Source organism: Nannobrachium achirus (genome assembly GCF_963921795.1).
Source record: "Nannobrachium achirus genome assembly, chromosome: 4".
Classification (NCBI taxonomy): domain Eukaryota; kingdom Metazoa; phylum Chordata; class Actinopteri; order Myctophiformes; family Myctophidae; genus Nannobrachium; species Nannobrachium achirus.
The window spans coordinates 9,557,872-9,574,327 of NC_137813.1; the positions used below are offsets into that span (position 1 = coordinate 9,557,872).

Here is a 16,456-nt window from a genome sequence, read left to right on the forward strand (position 1 = left end):
TAGTCATAAAAGCGGATCACGTTTGCATGTTTGGAACTGTAACATCTGAAATCAATAATATTAGTATTCCAAAATTAACCTGCGGGCCGCATTAAGTGATGGTTGCCCATGTACTGTATGATCTAAGAGGTAAGAACATGCATGCACGCATGTGTGCACACGCATTTGGGGCTTGGGAAAATACATCTCGTCAAAGGAAACTGCATGAATTGCTGCATGAATTTAATTGGATGAAAGGAGTTAGAATAACTAGAACCTAACGAGGAGAGGAAGCAATTAACTGCTAGTGAGTGACCAGTGAGCACAACTGTGTAGCTTTCAATGCATTGTTGTTTTATTAAAGGTAGGAGCCTATACTTACCTACTGGAGACGCGCTATAGCAAAAACCTCGTTCTTATTTGGAGCACGCTCGATTTCTCACGAACGAATAACAGATTTAAAGGAGTACATGGAGAGACAGGAGAAATGACCCCACTGGTGTCATTAACTGGTTGAGCGCCAGAACGGTGCCCTGACCATTACTATAACGTAATAAGCCAGCATTTGCTGAAAGCACATCCTGTTTTTGCTCAGAAGACAAACAATAATGTTCATTACTTAACCACATATAAGCCCTATTAGAAGAGTTGTGAAAACCGTCGATCTACACACGGCTATTTTTACTATGTTTGAAAATGCCGGATGTTGGAGCTTATAGCTCCTTCCAGGAGCACCGCTCAAGAAATAGTGAAAAAAGTCTATCTTACATGCTAACACATCTATTTTCACTCTGTTTGAGAATGTTAGAAAGCGTGGTGCGTTTTGCCTTTAACATCAGTGTAAAAAAAAGTAGCAAACGGTTAAATAACTCACTCAGAGGTATAGCAGCACACATGTGTGCGTGTGTGTTGGGCAGGACAGAGAAGGACAAGGCTCCTCACAGCCCCTCTAGGGTCATTCCCACCAGGCAAGATAAAGTTAAAGATAAAAGATAAAAAAATATCTTTCTCAATTGAAGTGGATGGTAGTGTCCACACTGGATGCTGCCTACCATCCACTCCCATCCACTTCCGGTGGGAATGAACCTTAACACTGACATTATGTTCTTCCCTGGTGGAAAGAATATTAGCCCCCACTCCCCAGCTTCCGCGTAAAATACACTTCTTGGCCAGAAAAACAATATTCCACCGGACAGAAAGATTTTGAGTTGCCCCACTGTGCCACCTAGAGATCTTATCAATATAAAGATTCCATTGACCAGATACAAGTGCTGGTCATTTAGCCTGGTCTTGTGGTTATGCGAGCATTTATAACGAGGGTTATGACACTTTATGAGTGAAATTTTCGTTTTCCTTAACACTGACATACTGTATGCTGTTCCCTGTCAGGACGGAGAGGGACGAGGCCCCTCACAGCCCCTACGTCTACGTGTCCCACGACGGGACGGTGACCGTGGAGGACGACCTGCGGGTGGTCAGCACCTGCAAGATGGACGTCCACAAGTTCCCCTTCGACACGCAGAGCTGCAACATCACCGTGGGCTCTGCCATCCACTGTGGTGAGTGCTGGAACGTTACCAACGTTACCCCCCACCCAGCACAAGCACTTGGAATTGTACGAGTTGACATTACATTTAGTTTGACTAAATGTATTCCATTGTGAAAATACTCCATCTACATGTTCACAACGCCTTGCAGCGCTAGGCGTTGTAAGCATGTAGATCTGTTATTTTCCCAATTTCTACCTGGCCTTATTGTTCATATCATCAAGTGTGGGTGTGGGAAGTCTGACGATCTTGGCAGAAATAAATCATATATGGTGATAAGCTGGAACACATATTGTATACTGTCAAGAGTTACAGACCTGCAACGTTCAATTCAGTGCTCCCTCAATGAAGCCTGAGAGTTCCTGGACTCCACTTTGAGTAGTAGTAGTCTATGGTTGTAGAACCTCATCTTGCTTCAGTGAAAATAATCTTAAAAAAATCCTCTGTCACCTCGCGTCCCTCAGTGGATGAGATGCGCCTGGTCCCGTTCTCCAACTCGTCGCGGGCCACCCAGTTCTCCCGCCAGGTGATGCAGCGCCAGGGGGAGTGGGACTTCATTCAGCTGTCTGTGACCAACGACACGCTGAGCTGCGAGGACAGAGGGGACATGGAGAGACTCATATACACCGTATGTAGGCCTACTATACTGAACATCAATATAAAGCAGGGGTCTTCAACGTTTTCAGGCCAGGGACCCCTTAGCTGAGAGAGAGAGATGAAGCAGGGACCCCACAACCTTTTTATAGATTCCATATAGTTTCATAGTTTGACAGCACAATCATCAATGTATTTTGGATTCCTGTAAATTTGTGTTTTCAGATATTTAACCACTTGAACCGTCAATACTTAATAAACTTGACTTTTCACTCTCTACTCTGCTCTTTTCCCCCTCTACACCAAACCTTTTGACCTAAAATAGACAATCTACAAGCTCACAACGCCTTGCAGCACGAGGCGTTGTGAGCTTGTAGATCTGCTAATTTTGGCTAACAGAATATGGAGTGGACGCTAGGGTTCAAGTGGTTAATATAGAAAAGGAGAAAAAAGTTTCTATCACACACAGATTTAGAGGCCCCCCTAGTATCTCTGAAGACCCCCTAGGGGTCCCGGACCCTCGAGGACCCCTGATATAAAGAGTGATTGTAAGGCCTTTAAATATAATGTCATACACTAACTTTAAAGTCTTTAAAATGGTAAATGGGGAATTTATAGCGTGCTTTGCATAGAGTGTGCATTACATTTATCCGTTCACACACATTCATACACTGATGGCGGAGCAATCAGGTAGAGTCTTGCTCAAGGACACAAGGACACCAACTCTGAACTGGGAATACTCTGGTTGCCAAGCTGCCACTCTACCTCCTCCTGAGCCACTGCCGTGTGTGTGTGTGTGTGTGTGTGTGTGTGTGTGTGTGTGTGTGTGTGTGTGTGTGTGTGTGTGTGTGTGTGTGTGTGTGTGTGTGTGTGTATAGATAGATAGATAGATAGATAGATAGATAGATAGATAGATTATCCCAAGGAGGAAAAATTGTTGCCTAGAGGCAGCACAGCATTATAAGGTTATTTACAAAGTTACAGAGAAGTATGAAAAAGAAAAAAAGAAAAAAAACAAGAACAACACAAACAAGAACAACACAAATCTGACGTTTGCCCGGGACCCAAACTAGTGAAAATAGCAGATCTACAAGCTCACAACACGTCGCTTCGTGCCGCGTTTTTGGCAATTTTCACTAGTTCTTAAACATTCATTTTCTTATTAATGGAATTTCTTGATTTTTTTTTCCTCATGAAATTATAGGAAAAATATATAATTCATGACAAAATCCCCCCCTGCCCCCCCTGCCCCTCCCCTCTGCAGATCACCATGAAGAGGAGACCCCTGCTCCACGTCATCAACTTCCTACTGCCCATCCTGTTCTTCCTGTGCCTGGACCTGTCCTCCTTCCTGATCTCTGACCACCGTGGGGAGAAGCTGGGCTTCAAGGTGACCGTGCTGCTGGCCATCTCTGTGCTGCTGCTCATCCTCAACGACATCCTGCCCTCCATGTCCAACAGGACGCCGCTCATAGGTACAGTAGAGTACTAGGGGGAGAGTGGGGTAAACTGGGTAAAGACACCGGGTAAACTGAGACACCCCCTGTAGCCCATTTCCTCATTTCCACAAAGAAGACTTTCACAAAAACATGTTTTTTTGGGGTGTAAAAGCAAAATTTACCCCACTGATCAAATTTACCCCATTGGTTTCTATGGTCTGTCTCAGTTTACCCCGGTGCTGGGGTAAAACCCCCCCAAATAATCATATTTTAACTGGGGACCCCGGACTCTACTAAGAGTTGGCGCATTACATCTTGTATAACACAGTTCTATTGTGAAAATAGCAGATCTACATGCTCACAACTTTCTTCTTCTAATATTTGACAATTTGGCCAATGTTTAATTTGTCATTTTAGAGGTATTAGAAGTCCTTAAATTGTCACTTTAGAAATGTGCAGATACCCTCTATACACTTACAGGTATACTGTATGTTGGTGTGAGTACTGTTGAGTGAGAAAATAATGTTAAAACTAAGCGAAAAATCTGGAGACTGTGACGCGTTGTGAGCTTGGAGGTCGGCTATTTTCGGTGCTTGATACCACACTGAACTAAGCACAATCAAGTCACTACTGGAGATGTGGCGTATAACTCACATGAGAGGGCGATTCTTTCAACATAATGCTGCATTCAAGTTCAGGAGAGACAAAGCAATTCTCATGAATGCTGCCTTCAGGTATGGTAGGTAGGTATAGGACATTTGCATGTATGTCACCCCAGTAAAAGCTGCATTCATGGTCTGGAGAGGGCACTTTTTACAGACAGGTAAAAGGGCATGGGCTCAAGCCCCCTTCGATGTCTATGTGTGCACGTGCCTGCTACTGCCACCCATGTCCAACATAACTCCTCCTCTGCAACAACAACAATCAATAACAAACTGTATTCAGTAAAAGGAGTCTCCCTGTCTCTGAGAGTGGCGCAAAGCTATTTTCACTAGTTTGGGCAAACGTCTAATTTCTCTTTTGGGCCACAAGCTACAAAGGTTGGGAACCACTGCATTAGATGATGTCAATCTAATGTTTAACATTCACAATGTGCATGGACAAGCAACTTCATTCAAGATGAGCGAATCCTCATCCGCCTTTCTCTACTGGTCCTGAAAATTAACACAAATGTTTGAGAAGAAATGTCAAGTGACGAGTTTCACGTGATGCTTTTGCCCTGTACATTAAGATGCCATCAACCTCCAAGTCACAAGCAATTTAATTCAACAGTTAATCAAACTAGTCAATTTAATTTATTATAGAAAATAATCAATCAAAATACTGAAATTAGTAAAGGTGTGCGATGTGATGCGTTGTGGGCTTATTTTGCACCACACCATTGTACAATTTGCATTTGTTATATTGTTGATGATGTACTGACATATTATCTTGTTTATTATTGTGATGTTATCTGCTTATTGTAAATCGCTTTGGATTAAAAGCGTCTGCTAAATGCCTAAACTGTAAACTGTAAACCTACAGCATATTGTTAAAGGTTTCCTCCTTCGCAGCCACCTATACTGCATCGTGATTTCAGTGTGTTATTCTTCACAGCCACCTACTGCATCGTGATTTAAGTGTGTTATTCTTCACAGCCACCTACTGCATCGTGATTTAAGTGTGTTATTCTTCGCAGCCACCTATACTGCATCGTGATTTCAGTGTGTTATTCTTCACAGCCACCTACTGCATCGTGATTTAAGTGTGTTATTCTTCACAGCCACCTACTGCATCGTGATTTAAGTGTGTTATTCTTCACAGCCACCTACTGCATCGTGATTTAAGTGTGTTATTCTTCACAGCCACCTACTGCATCGTGATTTCAGTGTGTTATTCTTCACAGCCACCTACTGCATCGTGATTTCAGTGTGTTATTCTTCACAGCCACCTACTGCATCGTGATTTAAGTGTGTTATTCTTCACAGCCACCTACTGCATCGTGATTTAAGTGTGTTATTCTTCACAGCCACCTACTGCATCGTGATTTAAGTGTGTTATTCTTCACAGCCACCTACTGCATCGTGATTTAAGTGTGTTATTCTTCACAGCCACCTACTGCATCGTGATCTTTGCGCTGATGCTGCTGAGTCTGCTGGAGACGGTCCTGGTGACGTACCTGATGGAGAAGGACACCGTCCCCCTGGAGACAGGGACGGACGAGGACGAGGACCGCAGCCTGAAGGCGGACTGTCACTGTCAGGACAAACAGGACAAGGAGGACACCGTCCTCGGCTGTGACAGAGGTGAGGAACGTATACCTGACTGACAGGAAGTAGACTAGCGGAAAATGAAAGGTTACCCAAATGGGGATCATACAGTAGTTATGTTGGAATGGATCACAATAATACACAGTAGCTAAAACGGTTGTTGTCTGTAAACTGGACAGGAGCAAACACATTAAAGGATAGTCATTAGAGAAAAGAAGAGTGTTAAAATGTTTCCATTTACTTCTATCATTTTAGTGATTTTAACGATTTGCATGGCATGCATGCAAGTGGCTAAATATGTATTTTTAGACACAATAAGCCCATTCCCAGGATGCACCACAATCTTTAATGGCCAGATGGGGGCTGGAGTAAATAGTAACAAAGAAATTGTCAGCTTATTGTGTCTAAAAATACATTTAGCCACTTGTACGGATGCCCCCAGCCACTGAAATCAAAATACTAAAATGGCTTTCCATCCATGTGCCAAATGAAATGTGTCATTTTAGATGGAAGGAGAAGTGAGCTTCCTGCATACTGTGACGTGACTGGTAATGATGACACCACGTGTGAGCTGCTGTCCATCACTGCACAGGTTACTATGCCCTGCTTCCTACTTAACTTCTCCTACTGTTGTATGTATAGTCATAACACTTGACCACTGGAATGCATGTTAACCCATTTAGGCCTAAAATTATTGAATGCTATAACCAGTGAAAAATAGCAGATATACAAGCTCACAGCGCGGCACCAAGTGCAGCGCTGCGTGCTTGTAGATCTGCTATTTTGGAAAAAAAGTCGTGAAAATGTGTGCAAATCTTTGAATATATGTATTTTCAAAGCAAACGTTTGTAACTCAAATTTTGCCTCTGGGTGGTCCCTGGAACTAAATATTTTGAGATGGGGGTCCGTGGCCAAATGCATATCATTTTGGGGGTCCTTCACATGAAAAGGTTTGAGAACCACTGCCATAGTAGTGTCTCAAGAACAGACTAACTGAGCTCCATTTAAGTGAAAAGGACCTTTTCTTTGACGATGGCTGGCCAGATTGCTGACATAGAAACATTGTTTTTTCAAAAAATCTTAGGATTCAAAAGACACTTATAGAATCGGGTCAATTTTCACAATTTTTCAAAAATAGCAGATCTACAATACTTGTATATCTGCTATTTTTCAACAGTTAAAGCAGTCAATAATTTTAGGCCTAATTAAACCTGACTATGTAACTTTCCCATTCTACCCCGGATTTGAGCCTGCACTTTCGGTAAGACTTTAACAAAGTCACATAGATAGGCCTACATATGCATTGCATTTAAACAATTTTAATTGACAGTCATCAATATTTAATATCAATTGTCGTTTGTCAGTTGTGTTCTCTGAACAAATAACTCAGGCTTATTTCACAAATGTAAAAATCAATAAAATAGCCTTTCTTTGACCCCCTCAGAATGAGACAACAAGTTACAAGGAATCCTTACAAATTGTACTCTGGCATAATATTCTTGTTTGACGGTGCTGGTGGGCCGTTTATAATACAATTTAGGAATGAAGCCGCGGGCCGTATAAAAAATGTCCTCAGGCCGCATTTACCCCCCTTGTCCTAATCTCGCGTGGCCAGACTGTCGACTCCTGCGATTTGCAAATGCTCCTGTCATACAGTCTGGGAGACGGAAGGTCCAATAGACCATATTCACGGCCCGCCCACGCACGCGCACTCAGCAAATTTCTCAGCAACTTCCTGGTGCTGACGTCAGCTTTGGAGGGTAAAATAACATAGAAATTGCTGGACTTAAAAGCCAACAAATTATTATTTCGAACGGTAAAGTAAATTATAACGCTTTGTGCCTTTTATTATCTTGTTTTCTTGATCATGCTAGCCGTATTTTATACTGTACTATTCGGGAATTGCTTTAAATTTGCGATTTCTGTGTTAACTCTATGGGATATTAGTAGTTTTTTCCCCTTGACGTCAGCACCAGGAAGTTGCGTAACGTGAATTCGGTCAATTATGGTGAGTGCCCGTTTAAAGCGTAAGTCAAGCCTCCTCCCCACTTCTGTTTCATTTTAACATTGCACACATTTATCCTAATATAAATAAAGCTTAGCTTGCCGTTTATCAGAAATTACATTTAAAAAAAATATTTTTTTGAACGGAAACGACAGCTTCCATTACTCGCCGTTGGGAGGTGTAGTTCCAGACTCTATATAGCATTCGGAGATTGTGGAATAGTTGTTTGACTACGCGAGACTATCCTTGCCTTAACCCATTCAAAACAGGTACACTATATTGTGTATCATTATTTTATGCTTTAACTATTGAAAAATAGCAGATATACAAGCTCACAGTGCGGCACAGAGTGCCGCGCTGCGAGCTTGTAGATCTGCTATTTTTGAAACGTTGTGAAAATTAGAATTTTGACCCGATTCAAAAGTGTCTTTTGAATCCTTCAAAGATTTTTTGAAAAACTATGTTTCTATGTCAGCAATCTGGCCAGCCATCGTCAAAGAAAAGGTCCTTTTCACTTAAATGGAGCTCAGTTAGTCTTTTCTTGAGAGACTACTATGTCAGTGGTTCTCAAACCTTTTCATGTGAAGGACCCCCAAAATGATATGTATTTGGCCACGGACCCCCCCATCTCAAAATATTTCGTTCCAGGGACCACCCAGAAGCAAAATTTGAGTTACTAACGTTTGCTTTAAAAATACATATATTAAAAGATTTGCACACATTTTTCACGAAATCTTTCAAAAATTGCAGATCTACAAGCTCGCAGCGCGGCACTCGGTGCCGCGCTGTGAGCTTGTATATCTGCTATTTTTCACCGGTTAAAGCATTCAATAATCCTAACCCTAAATGGGTTGGTCACCAGCACTTTCGCCTATAACATATTCGCCTACACGCATTTGGTCCTTTCGCCTGGCATTTTCGCCTTGGAGGAGAGTCTTTTCACCTACCTGTCTGAGCCATTTCGCCTACCCTCAATTCTGCTGTCAGACTGTCCATGTTTGAATATTATCTCTTGGTCATTTAAATATTATAGTGACTGTGACAGTGGTGTCAAGTGAATCTAACAGTTTATTTGACATTTATTATTTACATCACATTTTATTCCTAAAAAATGACAAAATAGTTTTTTATGCCTGTTGACAGGCAAGGTTGATTCTATAGGCTATTTAGGTGTAGCATATATCTTATATAGACCTATATAGGCTAATAGCCTACATATATATTTTGTATAGCCTAATGTTAAAACAATAATAGACCTACAACACTGTTCATTTTACAATACTGTTCAATACTGCACCAAAGAATGTATAGTATCGGGACATGGATTAGTTAATTATTTGGGCGCACCTGATTCCAATAGCTCTGTATTTATGTGATTACTATGGAGTGCATAGGATAGCCGTGTGTAGGTTTGACATGTAACACCACTGTCACAGTCACTATAATTTTTAAATGACAAAGAGATAATATGAAAACATGGACAGTCTGACAGCAGAATTGAGGGTAGGCGAAATGGCTCAGACAGGTAGGTGAAAAGACTCTCCTCCAAGGCGAAAATGCCAGGCGAAAGGACCAAATGCGTGTAGGCAAATATGTTATAGGGGAATATGCCTGACACCAATGGGGGTCAACCTCTCTGGTCTCCAGGTCAGTGACGTGGCCCAGCGGGGAGGAGGAGGAGGAGGAGAGTCCCAGGTGTTGGAGCAGATCCTGGAGCGCCTCAGAGAGCTGGAGAACACGCTGTCTGGCTTCCTCCGCGGCAGCGGCAGCAAAGGAGGCGGTGGCGGGTGGCAGAAGCCCGGCGGCTACTGGAACCGCGTGGCCACCAGGATCAACGCCGCCTTCTTCATGTTCTACTGCGTCACCGTGGCGCTGTTTCTCATCCTCATGTACGTGGAATGGAGCTGAGGAGGGGACATGAGGAGACTCACGTTCGGCGTTAGCCGTACGTTATATTTAGAAGACGTTTTCTCTCTAAAGAACAGAGCCCATGGACTGTCAGTGAGCCCGTTTGATCCCCTTACTGCATACATGGGCATATTGCGGCCCCCACCTTCACTTAATGCGGCCCGCAGGTTAATACCAGAAAACTGATATATTATTGATTTCAGCTGTTACAATTCCAAACATGACCTGCTTTAATTCAGTCATTCTATATTAGTAGCTTAATGACTAGTGTAGTAGTAATAAAATGTATTTCTTTTTTATGTCTAATGTATTTGTATTTAGGTTCATAAAGTTAACATGAGTATATAAAGTAAATGCATTTGAAATTAGATAAAAATGTTACATTTCAGGATTCCAATTCAAAAACAACAAAAAATTATTCAGGATTCCAATTCAAACGAAGCAAAAATAGCCGATCTACAAGCTCAAAACGCATCGCAGAACGCATCGCAGCGCGATGCGTTTTGAGCTTGTAGATCTGCTATTTTTGCTTCTTTTGTATGAGATACTAGAATGACAAAGTAGGACGTAGCAATATGCAAAGTGGCCCTCTGGAGTGAAGGTAGAAATATAGTGGCCCTCACCATCATCACAGTTGCCCACCCCTGCCTTTCTGCTCCAAACATGTACAAATCCCAGATAGGTGCTCGCTGCCTTGCCCCAAGTCTAGTCTATCGATTCGGATCCTCCTCGGGATGTGTCAGTCCATATTTTTCAATAAAACAAGTGTTTTCCTCAAACCTTTCTCGGAATCTCATTGCTTTGTCTCCCGGATGTCATCATTGCATTTCCCCAAATGAGTGTAAAAGCGGGAAACGAGGAACATTCCGAACACAGGATCCGAATCGATAGATAACAGTTGGGGCAGGCAGGCAAGCACGTTATGTTTAGCATTTTGCATAATTGGAGCAGTAAGGGGATCAATATGGGCTCACTGATAGTCCATGGGCACTGTTCTTTAGAACGCTTGTAGAGAGGAAACGTCTTCAAAATAAAGGTCCTCTACAAGCATTAGAATGTATGGCTAGTTCAGTGTTTCTCAACCTTTTTTCTCAATGGGTACACTTTTCATGTCCCAAGAATCCATGGGCACACCAACATAATAAATAGTCACTGTCGGGAAGAAACCTTGTATCTCCAAGTTTCAAATGTGTACGTTTCTTTGCAAAGTAAAGCAATGCTTCATCATACAAGGCTGTCGCACAACAGTAGTGAAAACAGCCGATCTACAAGCACACAAGTAGATTGTCTGTTTTCACTAGTTTAAATCATTTTTAAAAAGATAAATTCAATACTGGCTTTCAAGCTGTTTCAAGGGGCACACTTGACCCTTCTCAGGGGCACACCAAAGGTCCCCAGGCACAGTGGTTGAGAAACACTGGGCTAGTTCGGTGCTTGGACCCTCATGGAGGTGTCAAAGAGTTATTATTAATGACCTCCAAAATGACATGTATTTGGCTGCGGACCCCCCATCTCAAAATATGTTGTTCCAGGGACGCCCAGAGAAGCAAATATTTTAGTTACAAAGTAATGTAAAAATATATATATATATTCACAGATTTGCAAAACAAAAAACAAGAGGTTTCAAAAATAGCAGATCTACAAGCTTGAAGCGAGGCACTAGGTGCCGTGCTGTGAGCTTGTAGGACTGCTTTTTTTTTTTTATGGTTAAGGCTAAAAATAATGGTCAAAGTGGTTTCAGCTATGCTTACTTTATTCTTACTACAGTGCCAGATTCTTGATTCCGTTTCCTCAAAAGTAACAGTTTTGAACAAACTAAATGTAGTATGGCTTTGGCTTTGCTGACAGTTTTCCACTGTTGTTATTGTTTTTGGTGGATGTGCTACCATGTGTGTGTTCAGAAGGATAGAACGTGTTGTTCACATTTGTTGAGGTGGAGCAGAACACCAGTTGAACCCTATTCAATAGTGAAAATAGACGATCTACAAGCTCACAAGACACATTTGTGAGTATTTTATCTATTTATTGTTTGTTTTTTCTCATATACATGAACATTGCATTTATTTGTTTTTTGTTAGCATGTGTCTATTTTTTTCTTTTCTGAAAACATTAGAAATCCCTTTCTTTTTTGAAAAATGTAAAATGTTACAATAAAGGGATGTTTACTGGTGAGTGTGACCCATACAAAATGAGACCCACTGGCTCTATCTGATACAGGTTTTACTGCAGGGGTCTTCAACGTTTTCAGGCCAAGGACCCCTAAGTTGAGAAATAGATGAAGCAGGGACCACCACAGCCTTTTCATAGATTCCATATGGTTTCATTGTTTGACAGCACAATCATCAGTGTATTTTGGATTCATGTCAATTTGTTTTCAGATATTTAGCCACTTGAACTGTCAATACTTAATAAACTTGAACTTTTACTCTGTACTTAGTCTGCTCTTTTTTCCCCTCTACACCAAACCTCTTTGCCAAAAATAGCGGATCTACAAGCTCACAACGCCTCACAGTGGCGTTGTGAGCTTGTAGATCTGCTATGTTCTGCAAAGTTCTCAGAATATTGACGCTAGGGTTCAAGTGGTGAATATAAAAAAGGAGGGAAAAACAAAAGGTTTCTATCGCACAAAGATTTGGAGGACCCCCTGTAGTGACTCTGGGTACCCCCTAGGGGTCCCGGATCCCCTGTTGAAGACCCTTGCTTTACTGTAACTGTTGCAGTCATTCAGAGCCACTTAAGGCAGTCCAATCATTGGAAGACTGCATCTAGCAGAATCTAGCATGCCTCTAGCTTGCCACTTATTGGCTAACTTAGGTGCCGGCTACACAGAGCTGGATATTTCTGAAGCTAGAATTTTTTTTGTGCAGTTGGGGGCGATTCACTGGATCCGTGTAGGCATGGAACACGGATATCTCCGAAGACTTTACTATGTGTGTGGTTGTCTCCCCTAGTGGAGGTCTGGAGACTAGATATCTTTGTCGTGTGGACCTAGATATTTTTTTATGTGGATATCTGAAAAACCGGGATATATAAAATATCCAGCTCCGTCTGGCCTTAAAGCTAGAGGCAGTCTATCATAGGGAATGAATTGGAAGCTGCCTTTTCCCCTTCCTTCCCCAAGGAGAAGCACATGGGAGTTGCTTTAACTGTGTGTACGAGGCCTGAGAGTGTACGAATTGAACCAAATGCCTGTTAACGGTTACAGATCTGTCAGGGCTAATTTGGAACCCCCTATAGGAATGGTTAAAGGGAACTGTTAAGGGGGAATCGCTAAGGAACCATAATCGTTATCATAAAGGATGTGGTTAACTCTAACGCAAGCATGTCCTGCTACACCTGTAATGGAAGACAACTCAAAGAGCAGCTGTGTGATAAATAATGGGTCCAGTTATTGGACACAGTTTGATCATCCAATGAGTGTGTTTGTCTCCTCTGTGTCCATCTGTCCAACTGCTCATCAACGTCGGCTATTCTTTTGCATCGTGAGCTTGTAGATCGGCAATATTTGTTGATGTATTCTCATGGGTTTTTAAGTGGGCCTTCAGGCTGGGAGCATACTTGTACCGCACGCCGCAAACCGTGCAACCGTGTAGCCGCTCTCCGCCGTGCGTGATCCTCTTGTGTCTCGTCATCTCGCCGCTTCGTCTAAACTGTTTACCGCAGACGTCACAGGTGTACGGTTTCTCCCCTGCATGGTGGCGCATGTGAATCCTGAGATGACCGCTGGTGCTGAAGAGTTTGCCACACGCTAAACACTCGTACGGTTTCTCTCCTGTGTGGCTTCTCCTGTGGATAGTCAGATTCTGGCTCTGGCTGAAAGCCTTGCCACAGAATTCACACGCATACGGCTTCTCCCCGGAATGCGTCCTCGCGTGCGACACCAGGTGATCCTTCCTGGCGAACGCCTTTCCGCAGACGGTGCACGCGTGCTCCCGCGGGGCCTTATTGTGTGCCTTGGCGTGCGCGATCAGAAAACAGGGCTTTGAGAAAGTCCTCCCGCAAACGTCGCATGTGTTGCTGTGGACGCCGTTTAAGTGACTTAGCAACTCCTCCGTGGACGCGCAGGTTTCCCCGCAAAGGCCGCAATCGCTCGCCATGTTGTTGTGCGTTTTTATGTGCTTCATTAAAGAGCGCCTGTATTGGAAAGACTTGCCGCAAAAGTGGCAAGAGGTTTTCGATGTGGAATCCTCACTTCTACTTTTTGCTTTAGACTTTTTCTCTTTAGGCTTTAATTTCCGATTCTTAGCAGTCGAGCGGCGTCTTTCCTCGCCCATCACCCACTCCTCATCGCTGTCGTCGTCGCCATCGGGGGCCGGTGTTCGGTCCGTAAACTCCATCTCTCCTCCTTCTCGGTCGTCGGGCTCGCTCTTCACGACATCAGGAGAGGCACCGACTCCCACCACTATGCTATACTCGTCCTGCTCTTCTTTTATTTGCGGTATCTCTGGGTTTGGCTCAGTCATCGGGCAGCTGTTCCACACATCGTGTTCAGTCTTCTCCGAAGGCCCTGGAAGCAACTCACGTCCCACACTGTAGTCTTCTAAGTCCTCTTCCTCATCAACTGGGGCCCCCATGGTCCCCGGGGGTCCTTGGTCGTTCTCCTGCAGGACAGGGGGGATGCAGGCGTGGTCCAGCATGGTGCCCCTGGTGGCCTTCAGAGGATCTACAGTTGCAGGAGAAGACATGGAGGGAAGTTAGCTAATAAGCAGGGGGAAAGATGCAGTGGTGGAAAAGGTACTACAATGTTTTGTCCAGAATTCAAAATGTACTTGAGTACCAAAAGTAGAAAGTACTCAATATACAGAATGTCCCATTTCACAAATTGTCAACTGTATAAATATTGCTCTAGACCTACTGCACATACAGCATGAAACAGAGCTACCTTTAGACACATTTTAAATCTGGGTTTTTATTTTTCTTATACTACGGTATTTAAATTGTGTTGGAAAAAAGAAAAAAAAAAAGCTGCCATTTGTTCCAAAAGCTTTATACACTGTGTAAATAAAATTACACAATGCCACAAAGATCTGTACACAATGCTGTAACCCAGTTTTTATTTTTATTTTGTTATTTTGACACTTGCTTTGGCAATGTAAATGTATGTTTTCTCATGCCAATAAAGCTTATTTGAATTGAATTGTATTAATGGATAAAACATCCCTTGAAAGTAGCAGATCTACAAGCTCAAAAGTGAGCTTGCAGATCGTCTATTTTCAAATGGCTGAAATGTATGGACATGATGTGGAAGTTTTATATTCAGCATGTAGGCTTGTGTATGTTTTGTAATTGTAATTAAAAATAATAATAATAATAATATTAAGGGACCCATTAAATGTGTCCGTGACACACAAATGGGTCTTGACCCACTGCTTGGGGAACCGTCCTCAGTCTAGACCAACTGCACATCTAAACAGAGCTGCTGCTACCCTTAAATTAATTTTAAATTTAGACTTTTTTTGTATCCAATTTGTACATTTGTTGATATTGTTTCAAAAAAGCTTTTTACCCTGTCCCTGTATATAACATGTATAGAACAACAAAATGTGACAGCTCTGTTTACACAATGCTGTAGGTAGTACTAGGTAGTAGGTACCCATTATGTTCCCCATTTTTATAACATTTTGACACTTGCTTTGGCAATGTAACTTTCCTGTGCTATTATTATTATCAAACTGCATAAGTAGTGAACCAATCAAAGCAGGGATACCCTTCACTAGCCTTATATTGCTATGGAGCAGAGCTAGTAATTGCTGCTAGTTGAATACCCTGCTAGTTCTGTAGCGGCAGTTGGAGCTTGACGGTCATGTTTCCACCTCAAACTGGCTTCTCGTGAGGTGGACAAAGAGCAACGGTTTGAGCTACAGACGTCAGATTTCAAAATAATAAAGCTCTTACCCAAGTCTCATTTCGGTCAGAAATTATGCCGTTCAACCAGAATTACATGCCGCTCCGGGATTGTTTAATAAAAAGCATGTTTTTATCCTGTTGTCCCTTGTATTTCCTGGTTTCCCCCCTCTAGTGGAGAGTAGATGACGGAGACTCTCCACTAGAGGGCTCCGGGAAAACCAGGAAACACAATAGAAAGCAGAAATCTGTCGGATAAAAATGCTTTTTATTAAACAATCCGGGGTACGGCATGTCATTCTGGTTGAACAGCATCATTTCTGACCGAAATGAGACTTGGGTGAGCACTTCCTTTTTTATAAATCTGACGTTTGTAGCTCAAACCGTTGCTCTTTGTCTACCTCACGAGAAGCCAAGTTAAGGTGGAAACATGACCGTCATGTATTCGGGGCTACCGTTGGAGCCATTGTTTACATTGTCAGCTATCAAGTTAGCATGGTGCTGCTGGCTGAAGACCTGTGTTGTTGTCTCTGAGAAGCTCCAGTTGCTGCCGCAGGAGAATGATCTCCTCCCTGGACCTGGACACTTCCACCTGGTACAAGGACAGGCTCTTCTCCACCTCTCCAAAGATGTCCACGGCTGCGGCGGACAGCCGCTCCGACACGAAGGCTCTGAGGTGGAACATGTCGTCCAGATCTCCACAGAAGTGTGTGATGATGTTGTTGTTGCTTTAGCCACCAAGCTGCTCACTGGAGGACTGAGGTTATACGGAAGCACATACCGCCACCTGCCGTAGCATAGGCGTAACAACAGGCAGAGTGGGCACCCATGTAAAATCTGCTATTTTATATTTTTAAATGTTAGGAAATGTAATATTTGGAAAACGGTCTC

General features: G+C 42.8%; 2 protein-coding genes across 4 annotated transcripts in view; one reads left to right on the forward strand and one right to left on the reverse strand.

The window, feature by feature from the left end:
- Nucleotides 1-9,721, forward strand: part of LOC308284026 (5-hydroxytryptamine receptor 3A-like) — a gene marked incomplete at both ends in the record, with an annotated part of 24,307 nt that extends 14,586 nt beyond the window's left edge. Inside the window, 6 exons of the mRNA XM_080724549.1 lie at nucleotides 1,369-1,538; nucleotides 1,991-2,154; nucleotides 3,385-3,595; nucleotides 5,650-5,844; nucleotides 6,315-6,400; nucleotides 9,461-9,721. Of these exons, the coding sequence (XP_080580675.1) occupies nucleotides 1,369-1,538; nucleotides 1,991-2,154; nucleotides 3,385-3,595; nucleotides 5,650-5,844; nucleotides 6,315-6,400; nucleotides 9,461-9,721 (1,087 nt within the window). The remainder of the gene's footprint in view (nucleotides 1-1,368; nucleotides 1,539-1,990; nucleotides 2,155-3,384; nucleotides 3,596-5,649; nucleotides 5,845-6,314; nucleotides 6,401-9,460) is intronic.
- A 2,061-nt stretch (nucleotides 9,722-11,782) lies between these two features.
- On the reverse strand, nucleotides 11,783-16,277 carry LOC308284324 (uncharacterized protein). Of its 3 annotated transcripts, none has more exons than XR_013962003.1 (3): nucleotides 16,082-16,277; nucleotides 12,214-14,384; nucleotides 11,783-12,162 (listed from the first exon to the last, which is right to left on the reverse strand). XR_013962003.1 is itself a non-coding variant. In XM_080724909.1 (2 exons), the coding sequence occupies exons 1-2, from the start codon at nucleotides 16,248-16,250 to the stop codon at nucleotides 13,189-13,191; spliced, it is 1,365 nt and encodes a 454-aa protein (XP_080581035.1). In that variant the 5' UTR covers nucleotides 16,251-16,277; the 3' UTR covers nucleotides 11,783-13,188. The 3 variants fall into 3 exon arrangements, 1 of the variants encoding a protein (XP_080581035.1); XR_013962004.1 differs by having other exon boundaries at nucleotides 16,040-16,225; XM_080724909.1 differs by having other exon boundaries at nucleotides 11,783-14,384.
- Nucleotides 16,278-16,456: the final 179 nt, after the last annotated feature.

Bases quoted from the DNA above. Each gene is read 5' to 3' on its own strand.
- LOC308284324 (XM_080724909.1), bottom strand. From the start codon at position 16,250: ATGTTCCACCTCAGAGCCTTCGTGTCGGAGCGGCTGTCCGCCGCAGCC. The intron at 14,385-16,081 runs GTCTTCAGCCAG...CTGCAACTGTAG, and splicing joins TCTCAGAGACAACAACACAG to ATCCTCTGAAGGCCACCAGG.